This window comes from Nicotiana sylvestris, chromosome 6 (assembly GCF_000393655.2).
Source record: "Nicotiana sylvestris chromosome 6, ASM39365v2, whole genome shotgun sequence".
Taxonomy (NCBI): Eukaryota; Viridiplantae; Streptophyta; class Magnoliopsida; order Solanales; family Solanaceae; genus Nicotiana; species Nicotiana sylvestris.
In genome coordinates this window covers 209,113,274-209,127,982 of record NC_091062.1, presented here as the reverse complement: position 1 = coordinate 209,127,982, position 14,709 = coordinate 209,113,274, and the positions used below count along the sequence as shown (strand labels likewise).

General features: G+C 39.4%; 1 protein-coding gene across 1 annotated transcript; it reads right to left on the bottom strand.

Moving 5' to 3' along the window:
- Positions 1 to 321: 321 nt before the first annotated feature.
- Positions 322 to 13,297, bottom strand: LOC104244509 (casein kinase 1-like protein 2). Its single transcript, XM_009799947.2, has 14 exons — positions 12,991 to 13,297; positions 12,867 to 12,907; positions 11,479 to 11,548; positions 11,232 to 11,380; positions 11,062 to 11,157; positions 10,901 to 10,971; positions 4,002 to 4,063; positions 3,832 to 3,895; positions 3,658 to 3,742; positions 3,445 to 3,571; positions 3,218 to 3,300; positions 3,079 to 3,142; positions 2,305 to 2,441; positions 322 to 992 (listed from the first exon to the last, which is right to left on the bottom strand). Exons 1-14 carry the CDS (start codon positions 13,064 to 13,066, stop codon positions 717 to 719), a joined length of 1,401 nt encoding a protein of 466 aa, XP_009798249.1. The 5' UTR covers positions 13,067 to 13,297; the 3' UTR covers positions 322 to 716.
- Positions 13,298 to 14,709: the final 1,412 nt, after the last annotated feature.

Here is a 14,709-nt window from a genome sequence, read left to right as displayed (position 1 = left end):
TGTAAGAGAAATATTATTTAGCATATATGGTGCCTTAAATGTAGGATGTAACTATAATTAGATATTTGGCTATAAAGTATAAAAGGTATCTATAGGATGCAATATTTTAAAATGGTATTTATTTAAAATAAATAGGGTACTAAGGTTTTCTATAAGGGGTAAAAATTCCAATAAATTACTGTCTCAGATATGACACAAATAACATAGGCCAATATCAACCAAATACCAATATGACAATTCTTCGTCGAGAGGGAAACGGCCCGAATCACCGGCTAAGACCCCTAAATTGACCACGCAGTGATCGACTGACATTAAAGTAGCTTGAACAAAGAACAGTTTGCTCATGTTTAAAACAAAGAAATACATCATTTGGAGGCAATTATACATGACCATCTTCATAATTCACAACATGACATCAACAAGAATACCACGGCAGAACAAGAACAAGCAAGAGATAGAGATGAAAAAGAATATGGAAAGTGCATACAACTGTATGGACAAGCATAAACTGGGATCTGTGAGTTTGGCTCTGCAACCCCATCATATCCTTAACTGTGCCTTTGCAAATGCATCCCAAATTTTAATTGTATAATTCAGCTTTATGGTACTTCCTGGCAGCAACTAATATCAGCACTCTTCCTTCCCCAAGTTGGTGTGCCAAAATTTACAGTGAACAGAGAACTGAGACAAAGCGCAGCTACTAATGCAGTCCCTCATCATCGAAAACTTAAACCCTCTATTCCCTTGACGGTGGACTCTAAATTCTTTATATTGGCGTTTTTGATAGAGGAGCTGCGCTTGTGATCTGAGGACACAACTGGTGAACTCCTCCGTGCAGCACTGGATACTTTACGCAATGGTCCCGGACTTGCATCTTTTGTCCGAGTGCCGGAGAGGTCAGGTTCACCCCCAGCAATCACTGGGTCTCGGATGCTTGAGACAACTGGACGCCTTGATGGTCCACTTGACCGGAAAAAATTAGAACTGGATAACTGCAAACAAAAACTCAGTCAAATTCTGTTACGTTTACCGGTAGCTACAGATCATAAAACATGCGTAGGTTTTGAGCGTATTCCCCAAAGTGTAAGCTGTGAATCCGTATTTGTACTAAATTCCGATTCTTAATGTATGCCACCTATTTGATCTCCCGTTGGCAGTTATATTGAAGAAATATCAAATGAATACAGGATTTCTCTCATGTTCCACGATGACCAAGCACACGTGTAGAAGAAATAGAAATAAAGGTAACATAATGCCAACCCCTAACTGTGCACCCATCTTTTCTTTGTCATACAGACAAACCACACCACCCTTTTGGCCGTCTAACCTATAGCCAATCATCAATCACTCCGTGAAGGAGATCCAGAAAACAATATCCATAGAGAAGGGTGAATATCTGAAGAGGAGGGCCAATTTTTATCACCTCATTTCCTGTGTTTTCTGGGACGGGGGGGGGGGGGGGGTATGGTTGTTCAATGCCCTTGTGCCACTTCTTTCTTTTTATTCTTCGTAACTAAAGCACTACATCCGCCTGTCTCTTCATGATTGCCAAGGGAGACTTTAATCTTATTCCACTTCACCATTTTCTTAATGGAAGTAATAATTTACTGGTGTTGTTGGGGAAACCCAAATATATAAAAGGTATACGAAGCAGAAAGCCTACACAAAAATATGGTTCTCTATAAAGACACCCAATCCTCTATCCCTATAGGAACTTCGCGGGAACTCCAAAAGTTGAGCAAAATATAGATAAGCCCTAAGCTTTACAAAGTCATGTTCCTTTGCTTTAAAAGCTCTCCTGCTCCTTTACCTCCAAAAAACCCACATGAGCTTTAGAGGCACAACATTTCATGCTCTAATTATTCCATATCTACTTTGCAACCCCCCCCCCCCAAAACCCACAAACTTAAAAGAAAAACCTAGAGACCAAAAAGAGTTGCACCCATCAAATGATTTTTCAGGATGAAATAATTGAGGAAGTGATTTAGGAATTTTAATCCTTCGGGAACTGCAGGATTTATCCTCTACTTGGTGAAGCACTCGGTTAATTAAAATTGCCCCACAAACTTCAGGATTTTTGCTTATACTTTGGGAACTGCATGCATCCATCCTCGTGCCGAAGTACTCGATAGATTAGGATTGCTACAGAAACTAGCTTTATACAGCCAGATAAAGCTAAATGCAGTCACATCAACTTATAATAAGTAAAAATTGCCACAGAATTTATTTGCAATAGTATTACGCTTTTCCAACCCCATCCGAAACAGGACAAAGGGTTCAAAATAGGGAGAGAGGAGGACGGACCTCTTTACCCATGGATAAATCATTAGCAACTGTGCCTTTTTGCTTCAATAAGCTTCCAGAATTGAAATGCAGCCCTGTGCTCTTATTACGTGTAAGATTTGACGAAGACCAACCAGTTGGTCGACCTTCATCTCCACCTGCATAATAAGTGTCGCATGTATATATAGCTCCCAGGGAATAAGAAACAAGCAGATTTAGAGGTAGTATACTTCCATAAACAGGATAGGCATGCCATCCAAAATAAATGATATGATGGACTAATCCAAACTGATTCTAGTTTTATCTTTGCATTATGTTTATGAAACAAGAGATACATACTAATAGAGAAGGGGAACCTTGGAGCAACGGTAAAGTTGTCTCCCCGTGACCTATAAGTCAAGGGTTCGAGCCGTGGAAGCAACCACTAATGCTTGCATTAGGTTAGGCTGTCTGCATCACACCCCTTGGGTGCAGTTCTTCCCCGGACCCTACGTGAATGCGGGATGCTTTGTACACCAGGCTGTCCTTTTTTATACATACTAATAGAAGAGCTTGAACAGAGCTGAGGATGACATGTTCCATAAAGTAGGAAAGAGAAAAAATAGATCAATTACCAGCTCCCTGTTAAAAGTATTCCTGACCACTTTATGCCACAGCACTACAGCAGTTAGCACAGAATGATTGCTTAGTTTTCCTTCCCTTTTTTTCGTGAGGAGGGATAATTTTTTTCTTATTTTTAGGTAGGGGAGGGGAGGGGGTGTTGGGGGGAGAGGGGTGCCTTGTACCGGAGCATACCTGATTGCCTCTCAACATTAACAAGAGCATGAGGCATCCCTGAGCTTGGCCCAGCAGTACCACCCTGTCCCAAAAATATCATTTCATTTTCGTATTTTGATGCCAATTCAACATAAACTAATTTATTTAAGCCACTCACAAGAGCACGAGATGGAGGATTGGCAAGCTGTGATTGCTGATATTTCAAAATGGTCCAGTCAAATATATAATCAAATTGAAACCCTGAAATAGAAGAGAGAAAGGAAAAGGAAGAGAGGGGAAGAAAAATGGAAGAACAAATTCTGAGAACATTGAAATTGAAGTACTAGTTGTAGTATCTTCTGTGTAGATGAAATAGTAAGGCATGGAGAGCAGAAATGATCATACCTTCACGAATGAAAAGATCACGGAAAATTCTCTTCAAATAAGCATAATCTGGTTTATCATCAAATCTCAGTGATCGACAGTAATGAAAATATGATGCAAACTCTGCAGGATATCCCCTACACAAGGTCTATAAAGGAAAATTTGCACTACTATCATTTTATTGAATAAAAAAATAAATAGCTACCATATGAAAATTGATGGAGCATAAATTACCTCTATTGATGTTGATACTTTCTTCTCACTGATTTTCTCATACTTCTGTTTCTTAGTGCCTGCTTTCAGCCCCTGCCAAGGGAGACTACATGTTTTTGAAAGCATAATGTAAGACTGTCATGAAAGGAGCAAAAGACCAAACATATAAGAAAATCTGGAGGGAGAAACATTTACCTTCCTCTTAAGAAGTACATTAGAACATAACCCAGCGATTCCAAATCATCCCTTCGACTTTGTTCTATATGGTTCAGAGGCAACTCAGAGAAGGCAAGCATGCTTAATAGAGTAAAAACAATCCATATAAACAAACGGGTACAAGTAGGTAAGAGAAAACAAAAGCTTACCAATGCCAAGATGAGTATTCATGCTTGCGTATCTAGCAGTTCCTGTCAAATTTTTGTTTTCTCTGTATCACATTAAAAGATAAATTAAAATCATGCATCCACGCCCTGGAGGAAGATCTCTCTTTAAGCTAATTCACTAATTAAGAATACAAGCATCCAATGAAATTAATTATATTATTCAATATATAAATATATACTTCTTCACGAGCTAAGAATAAGAATGATCAATCCTAATTCAAAACATTCACTGTTAAGAGTTTCTGTGAATTGCACATGTTTTATAAACAAAGAGATGACTTCCTCTACAGTAAGTACGATGGTACCCTCTATAGTAAGCACGACAATACCAGATTGTTGATGCCATCAATTCTTTCTATTAGCAGCCCGGTGCACAAACAATTCCGCGTTCACGCAGGGTCCGGGTAAGGCCTCACCCCAATGGAGAATAATGTACGCAGCCTACCCTGACGCAAATATGGGTGGTTGATTCACGGCTCGAACCCGTGACCTATAGGTCACACAGAGACAACTTGACCGAGCTCTCCACTCCAATTCAACGAAATAATGAATGACCAAAAAAAAAAAAAAAAAAAACTGGGAAAGATCAAGAAAATCCGGTTCCATATCATTTTTTTATAAGGTAAAGTGTTGCATTGATAAAGCAGTACCAAGAGGGTACTGCAAAAGGTTACAAAGTTCAAGATTACATCATATCATATACCATATTCAACCATTCCCAGTCAATGGAAACTAGAATGACAAATCTTTTATCAACACATAATCAAAGTAAAAAAAGAGGACAAGCACTTTAACTGAAGAGAAACTTAAAAGGAAGTCAGCACCGTTTCCCTATCAGCAAATTTGTTAACAAAATCAGTTAATCCCTCTATCCCAATTTATTTATGTGAAGGGGTTCAGAGTACGAGGGTCAAAGCACCTCATTTTCGGTGTGAATTCAGGCATAGAGTCATCAAGTTTAAAAAATAAAATCTATATATTTGAAAACTGCATGAAAGTATTAAAAGTCAAACATAGTTAATAATAAAGAAAGCTTGACAAAATCATAGTCAAAGAAAAACAGTTGGACTCCCAAGTAGTAATACCTTCACATAAGATGGGATGGAGGGAATACAAAGTGCAAACAAGTTCTTGTTTAAACTACTTCATTCCCATTCAAGAAGTTCTAGTGGCTTCGTGCCTCTTAAAAGGTAGTGGCAGGCAGACCAAGAAGCAGTTTGATCATATTAAAAGGATAGTTAAAAGAATGACTAGAAGTAAGCTTAAAATATAAGTACTAATAGAAGAAAAAAATAGAAAGGTGATATAGCTATTCTCAAAATGAGATTATAGTAAGTAAACCTAAATTTGCTTTTGGGACAGCCGCATTTAGATATGATGGATTCTACAGAGAGAAGCCCCTACTTCTCTCTAGAATCTAGAAAAACTGGAAAACATGTCTTTCATCAAAGCTGCCTCTTGGCCAGCCTTAAAACTTGGGGGAAGATGCCATCGAAAGCTCGACGTAGGTCAGGAGCCGCACTTCTTGCTGTCTGAGGAGCACACTCTCAGGCGCAAGGGTTTCTTGGAATCTTGTCTGATTGGGTCTTTCTCCAAATAGGTTGGTTCTCTAGAGGTTGTTAGGAACTGGACAGCAGAGGCATAGAATGTCAAGGACGGGCTGAAAATATCGCAATTGGGGGACACGCAATATCTCTTTCGATTTGTCGACGAGCCTCAAGCTTCAGAAATTCTTGTCAAAGGAAACAGGTGGTTCGATGGGTCTTAAAGCTAGACAAATGGGTGGAACATGATGGGTGTCTCGACCCTCGTTTCACCGGCGAAACATTTGTGGTCAACATGATGGGTCTCCCGGTGCATCTTTGGTGTCTTGACCTATTCAAGGAGATTGGGGAAATCTATGGGGGTTTTATTGATGTCACTTGCAGCCTACACGATCTCTCGCGAGTGAGGATTGTGGTGAGGAAAGGGGGCAGAGTCTCTGTCTCCACTATGGTGGAAGATGGCTACTTGAGTTATAGGGTTTGGTTGAGCCCTGAATTTAGCCCTATCTTTATGCATGTGATAGTGGCAGAAGAAAAGGGAAGGTCAAATAGAATGGAGGGGAGGGGAAGTCAGTATTTGAGGGGAGGGGAGGCCTCACCGGATCAGTGGGCTAAGCCGGAACCAAAAGTTAGATCGAGAAGAGACGGGGGGTTTGAATTTGGGAGAAGAAGACAAAATTTTATTAGCAGGAAAAGACGTGAGTGCCCCTGGGTTAGTGATGGGGGCTGGAAAGGCAGAATGGGCCAGTCCTCTTTTAATTATCATAGGGTCGGGCAAGTTTTCAGCAAGTATAGGCCTGGGCCTCAACACATGGGCCAGCAACTATTCCCAATTCTATTAGAATTGATCCTAAGGGGCACAGATTATTTCAAGCGGCGTCTGATAACGCTCCTAAGCATATGGGAATAGTCGCTCCTCTTCTTCTACCAATGGTGCTTCACACAGTAGTATTTCTTCACCGAGCTCTAGTGATCTGTGCCCCTCTTTGATGGCCGCTGCTTCAGAGGCAGCACTGGCTAAAGCTGGTGATGTTATTCCACGGCCTCCCGCCTCTGATGGACCCAACTCCATCGCCCCCTCATCTTCTCATGTGCTTAGCTGTGCTGAGGTTACACTTCAAGCTCCTTCTTCTTCTAGGGAGATTGTTGTGCATGCCCCAATTGATGTTAGTGTCGGACCAGCAATTCCATTTAATATGCCGCCAAAGGTTCCATGATGTCTTCCTTCCCGCTATCCTGCTGACGTTTCTGGACATTCCTATAGTAGCGGGGTGTTAATTTCAGAGATTGGTGCCTCTCAAGGAAATGGTGAGATCCTTCCGGCACCTAAAGTTCCTATTGCTAGCAATACTATAGTCTTGTATTCCTCCGGTAGGAGCAAGGAAAGAGTACATATAGAAGATGCTTGTCCAATTTCCTCACGGATTGAAGGAGGGGATTTGTCCTTCTGGATAGAGGATAAACCATTAAACTTTGGGAAGTTTTAGGTGTTTATTTTGAAAGGAAAGAAGATAGGGTGTTAGAACTGTTAAGGGAGACTGAGCAACAATCTTTTTATGATGGTGCAAGGAGGGAGTTGGGTCAAGGTGTTAAGCAAAATAATTTAGGAGATGTAATGGTATACCAAAGAAGGGGTTGGGTGTGTGACAGGGAGGAAGGGAGCTCGGCTAGGGGGGTGGGGAAAAGAGCGATATTGTTACTTATGGAAGTTAAAGATTCTTTCATGGAATGTGAGGGGGATGAATGACCCAAACAAAAGGGTCATCATCAAAGTGGGAGTTAGAGAGTGGAGTGCCAACCTAGTTTGTTTTCAGGAGACTAAAATGGAAGTTTTGTCGGATGCGATTGTGAGGAGTGTCTGAGGAGGTAGTTGGGTACAATATAACAGGGTCCCAGCAGCGGGAAGTGCCGGGGGCATTCCTCTTATATGGGATGATAGAAGCTTGGAGGTAAAGGAGATTAAGAAGGGAGTTTTTTCTTTAGCAGCTCTTGTCAAAGATAGAGTGAGTAGGATGGAGTGGGGATTTGGGGGAGTGCACGGACGGGTAGGAGAAGGGTCCAAGGTGTCTTTCTGGGAGGGACTGGCCAATGTTATGGGGGAATGGGACATTCCATGGGTTCTAGGGGGAGACTTTAACACTATTAGATTCCCGAATAAGAGATTAGGGTGTAGTCTGATTTAGAGGGCCATGGAGGAGTTTTCTGACTTCATCAATGATCAATTTCTCATTGATCTTCCTCTGTCAGGGGAAAGGTTTACTTAGGCCAGGGCGGAGGATTCCAACTCAAGGTCTAGACTTGATAGATTTCTAATATCGCCCTCCTGGGATAAGCCCATGCCGAATGTGCTGCAGATTCCTTTACCTAGGCTGACTTCGAATCATTTACCTTATCTTGCTAGATGGATGCAGAGGGAGGAGGGGTGCATGCTCTTTTCCGATTAGAGAACATATGGTTGAAAGTTCCAAAAAATTGGTGATAAAGTGAAAGAATGGTGGACAAGCTATGAGGTATCAGGGACACCTTCATTCCGTCTTTCGAAGAAACTTAAATAGCTCAAGGGAGAGATTATTTGGTGAAATAAGGAGGTTTTTGAGAGGGTAGAGATTAAAATGAGGAAGCCTATGCATGAATTGGGGAAATTAGAGAGAGGGGAAGGGGCGAGGGAGTTAGATGAATCTGAGAAAGCGAGATTGGGGGAGGTTAAGAGGGAAATAGTCGAGTTAGCAATAACTCAGGAGACTAGTTGGCGACAAAAATCGAGGGCGCTCTGGTTAAAGGAGGGGGATTCGAATACCAAGTTTTTCCACAGGGTTGCGGTTGCAAATCGAAGGAGAAACTTCATAGAGTCTTTAGTTGTGGATAGGGTGAGGATTGAGGGAGAGGAGGAGGTAAAAGGGGGCGATAGTAGGGTTGTATGAGAAATTATACAAAGAGGAAGTTAGTTGGAGGTCTACTTTGGGGGAAATAGAGTTCAACCACATAGGAGAGGGAGACAAGGAATGGCTAGAAAGGGCTTTCGAGGAGGAGGAGGTGCACGAGGCTGTGTCGAGTTGTGCTAGTGATAAGGCCCCCGGACCTGATGGTTTCTCATTGGCCTTCTTCCAGCTCTGTTGGGATACCATTAAGGGGGAGTTGATGGAAGCCATTGAATACTTTCACGTGAATGGTGTTTTCGAGAGAAGTATCAATGCTTCTTTTATTACCATTGCGCCTAAGAAAGAAGGTGCATCTTGTATCAGAGACTACAGGCCTATTAGTCTCATGGGGAGCATTTACAAGATTATTTTTAAAGTGCTATCCAATAGACTCAGAAGGTTCTTGACGTGTCTGTTTCGTCCTTCCAGAATGCGTTTGTGGAAGGTAGGCAGATCCTGGATGCTGTTTTGGTGGCAAATGAACTTGTAGACTTCAGAAGGAAAAATAAAGAACCTGGCTTACTATGCAAGTTAGACCTTGAGAAGGCTTTCGACCATGTCAATTGGGAGTTCCTGGATTTTATTATGATGCGGATGGGGTTTGGGGTAAGATGGAGGGGATGGATCAAGTTCTGCATTTCCTCAATCAGATTCTTTGTCCTGGTTAATGGTAGTCAGTGTGGTTTCTTTGGCAACTCCAGGGGTCTCGGGCAAGGTGACCCCCTATCCCCCATGCTATTCATTCTAGTGATGGATGCTCTGAGTAAAATGATGGATCGTGCGGCGGGCGAAGGCTTCTTGAGAGGATTCTCAGCTTCGATCGGGGTGCTCAGTGCCCGAAGAGTCTCTCATTTGCTTTTTGCGGATGACACCAAGGTTTTCTGTGATGCCGATATGGATCAGTTGACCTACCTGAAGCAGGTCCTGCAGTGGTTTCAGATAGTATTAGGACTCAAAGTCAACCTCGGCAAGTGTGAGATTTTCCCGGTGGGTGAGGTTGCCAACATCGATGCTATCTTATGTTCTCAGATGTAAGGTAGGCTCTCTTCCCACTACTTACCTGGGTCTCCCATTGGGCGCTTCGCATAAGGATACTACGGTTTGGAATTCAGTGATCGAAAGGGTAGAACAAAGATTAGCAGGTTGGCAGAAATTGTACTTGTCAAAAGGTGGTAAGGAAGTGCTTATTAAAAGCACTTTATCGAGTATGCCCACCTATTACTTGTCCCTATTGCAAGCTCCTGTGAGCATCACAGAAAAATTGGAGCGGCTTCAAAGGAATTTTCTTTGGGATACGGCGGATGGAACTAGAAAGTTTATCTAGTGAATTGGCAGACAGTCACTTCCCCAAAGAAGTGGGGTGGACTTGGAGTAAAAGATCTTAGGGTATTCAATAGAGCTTTGTTGGGGAAGTGGCTGTGGAGATTCGGGGTAGAAGAGCATGCTATGGAGGGAGGTCATAGTAAAAAAGTACGATTCCACGGGCAGGGGCGGATCTATTAAGGCCCGAGGGGGTGGTACGCCACCCGCAAGCTTCGGTAGAAATTATATGTATATATGTATTTATATGCCCGAAATCGGTTAAATAAAAGGGTTGCCACCCGAAGCAACAAAAGTCACTAAGGTGCCAGTGGTAGAAGATCACCATGTCATCCTTAAGGCGAGGGATCGAACTGACCTTGTGACAATTTTGTGATGTTTTGACAATTTTGGCTTTGTGACAATTTAGAGTATCACGGTAGTTCATGATCGTTATTATCAATTTATATTATATTCTCTTGGAATTAATATAAATATTAGGAAAATTACCATAAAAGGTACTATAATTATGTTACATAGTTTAAATAAGAAAATTATTTATATAAGCTTATTGGAACTTAAAGTTTAGGACTTTCTACTCAAATAAAAAAAAAGATTTAATAACTATACTTTTAGTTAATCTTAAAGTTCTAAATATTAAAAAAATTGATGATAATTTTATCAATATAAAATTTATTTTAAACGATAAAAAATTCCACCAACATTTTATATATATATATATATATATATATATATATATATATATATATATAAAATTCTTCTCCCGAGAATCTTCTCTCCATTAGAACGAAACCCCTTGTTGCGTCAAGCTGTCATAATTAGTACATTTTTTTTTGTTTAATTAATTTGTCCGTATAAATTGAAAGACAAATAATTCGAGCAGAAGCACATAAGTAATCAAACAGACTAAATATTTACTCTATTTGGACCATATAAATATACTATATTTAGACTGTATAAATAAGAACATGTATATGTTCAAAGTAATACTCTATTTGGACCATATAGGAATCGCATGGGCATGAAGATCATATTTCAAGGACTATATCTTCTTAAGCAAACCAAAGTCAGCCGCATAGAATGTTCCAAGGGATCTGACCTATATGGAATATGCTGATGAGTTGATGAGTCTCTATACTTCTTAGCCAGCCCAAAATCAATCATATAGACCTATATTAATCCATGGCAATTAGGAGTCAACAGATACCATACCTGCAATAGGTGAAATAAGCAGCAAAATAAGAAATTTTATCCCAGTACCTGATTTGCACGTCTTCCTAATCCCATAAGAAAGTTGTCAGGTTTTATATCTCGATGAAGAAAAGATTTGGCATGAACAAATTCAACCCGATTAATCTGTAAATCGACAAGGATGAGAAGAGTTCTTTATATCGTCAATGGAATAAATAAAGAAATGCAAAACTTCTTACCATCTGATCTGCGAGCATGAGAACGGTCTTTAAAGACAGCTTCCTACTGCAGAAGTTGAAGAGATCTTCAAGACTAGGCCCCAGCAAATCCATCACAAGGGCATTATAATCTCCTTCAACTCCAAACCATTTTAAATTGGGGATTCCAGCTACCAATATCAAAAAAGAAATCCAACTGATAAGGACAAGAAATAAGCATCGAGTATTGAGAAAAGAAAAAGCAGGCAACATGAATATGAGAAATTACTTCCTCCTTGTAGTATTTTATACAACTTTGCTTCGTATAATAGTTGAGGATGCTTTGTTTTCACATTTTCCTGAGTATAAGAAATAAGAAATCAGCAACTTAGCCATGCAAATCAAAGAACATTTCCTCAGTGAAGCAATCGAAGGAAAGTCGCGAATGACCGAGCATTAGCAGAACTGCTCTGTACAATATTATCATGAGTATCAACAAGTTACAGGCACAACTTCAATTTAAAATCTAATATGCAATATCTATCAAGTTTTATATCAAAAACTCCAGAAAGACCATTGTGAAGCAGTGAAACTGTTTTCATTTCTTCAAAACCACGGAACTTGCTTAGTTCATGCAAATTCACCACTCAGTCTCATATTGCAGGCTAAGTAACAAAGGTGTAGATAGTAACCAGAGAATAAATCAGAACCGGACTATGTATAACAAATTCTTCACAAATTTATACATTTCCCGAAACTTGGTGGTTATTTCATTACTTCATAACACAAAAATGTTTATTCCACACAGAGCTTCTTGAACCCAGCCCATTAAACCAAACTCTGATCATACGACCAAACGATCAAATGGTCAACATTGTTTGCTGAGTGTGTGAGTATTTATTTAATCTAAACACTTAAGCGATTAAAGATGGCACAACTTTATTTGCTTAATGACATCTTTAACACGCAACTCAAAAGTGGGCTTGATTCATGCCATGCGCGTAGAAATTGAGCCGGCCACACAATTTAACATGGTACTAGAGCCAATCATTAGTAAACCTATTCTCCCACCCCAAAAGCACACATTAAGGTTCACAAGTGAAACCCAAATGAAGCTAAGCGCGCGGGAGGTGTTGAGTTATAAAATTGTCCCACACGGTTATGTAAGGGCTTGCAAGGGGTTTATAATGGTCTTGAGTCACTCCACTCATTATCTTAAGGTTTTGGGTTGCTTACTCAAATCATTTACTAATACGTTACTAGAACAAGCAAAGGTCATGGGTCTGAGCCTCACTATCACTCTTCATCAAGAAAAGATTTCCATGTGCTTGGCAAAATCACATCCGCACATAAGTAGGGATGTTAAAGTATACCTAAATGCATTCTCTTTAACAGCTTAAGCTTAATACCCCTACCCCTACCCCCACCCCCACCCCCAAAAAAAAATTAGCAATTGAACACAAACCGTGCATCCACATAATTGTTTGTTTTAGTGGCTAACCATAACCTACCATCATCGAATAACAGCTAATTCGCAGGCTTTTAGTAGCAAAACATATTCTTTACATTTTCAATTACCAAAGCAGAGACTACACACTACAGAACTATACTTCTGTAACAACTTTGAACTAATAGATTATGAATTGGGAAATAAAAAAGATCAAATTTTGAACTTACCAGCTTAATTGCAACCTCTTCATTAGTTTGAACATTAGCCCCTGAAAAGCATACAAAATCACCAATTAAACTAACCCCAAAAAGAAAATGAAACCTGAAAATGAATGAAAGGTGTTCATATTACCGAGATAGATCTCTCCAAAAGAACCGCTACCGATTTTCCGGCCAAGCCGGAACTTATTACCAACACGAGGCTCCATTGGAGACTAGAAATTGGGAATTATTAACCGCAAAACTTAATCCAACATAGGACGAATTAAATAATTAAAAAAACTGCAAGATTTCAGCTTTTTGTAATTTTTTTATTTTTGACCTTCATGAGTTTGGGCTCAAGAAGGGAAAATGGAATAAGTAGCATCACCAAGATTACATCACGGCTTCAACGATGCTTATCATCCCATTGGAATTGAATAGTCCGTGATTTTATCCTCTTTACCCCATTTTATTTGCTGCTATTATTATACGTTTTTTATTTGTCTTTTTGCTTTCTGTAATATCTTCTTGTTCCCCATCAGTCCGAAAATACGATGTCGTACTCTTGTCTTGCGAGATCTTCGGGTCTGCTATATCTACACGTATAGATATTTCAATGACGATTCTTTGGAAATTTGTCAGAAAACACTGCATATATACAGTGTATTTCTTAGAATGTCCATACAGCAATATACATTCACTTAAATACAATTTTATTTATAACAATTCCCCTTGAATGTTTTAGTGAAGGAAAAAGAATACACGTGTTTAGAAATAAGCCTTTTGTTGTCTCGTTACAAAAGTTTGCAAGGAAAATTCAGTGGGACAAAACCTTATAAGGGAAAAAGAATACATCGCATATCAACTCTCCATGATGAGAGCATCAATTCACATCTTTAAGCATTCGCATCCTGATCTTGTACACTAGCTTCTTGAAGATTGACGTCGGCAGAGATTTGGTGAATAAATCATCCATATTAACTCCAGTGAATATATTGCACCCTGAAAAAATCATTCTTGATGGATATATAATGCCTTTGTAATGTCGTGGAATGGCCTTCTCAATATCTCTATAGAGGTAAAAAAAATCTCGTTATCATATTATCATGCTTATAGTTACAGCAAAATACAAATGTGCACAGATTGCATTTAGAATGTAGTACTTTATGACCAAGAATTCTATATGCTTTACGCGATTTAAATCATTCAAGGATTGTCATAAATTAAGTCATATCAGTCATCTAACGACTTTAGATTTACGTCAAGTTTTCATGTCATGCTAGACATATAAGATAGATAAAGGTGATTGCACACACCATTGACTTTATACTTTCAAGTGTTTGAACAGCAGGTCCAAAACTACACATCTTTCATCTGACACTAGTTCTACTTGAATTGTTTCACAAGACCTAATATCCTCATATATATTTAGCGTTATCATAGATGTAATCGACGAACAATTTATATCAGTTCCAACCACCTTTTTCATAAAGACATGAAATAGAAATCTTCTCATTCATATTTTCAGGTGCCTGAACCTCTCTGAGATTTTATGAAGTACTATGTCATGTGATCTTCTAAATTTTTTGCCTCCTTATTATGATCAGTTGCCCATCTTCTTAATCAAGAATTTTATTTGAAAGCAATTTGTCTATATAAGTGTATCATAGACTTTGTCCTTCTAGGACTTATTTTAATATGAGCATTTGTAGTGAGAATACTGTTACTTTCTATGGGTCAGCAAATCCATCTGGAATGCCTTGCAATATATTGCAGATGCACTATCTTTTATGAACTTCAAGTTCACATTATCTTATTCGAGGATCCAGATGTACAAATGATAATTCATTCTACATAACTTTTTCTCAAC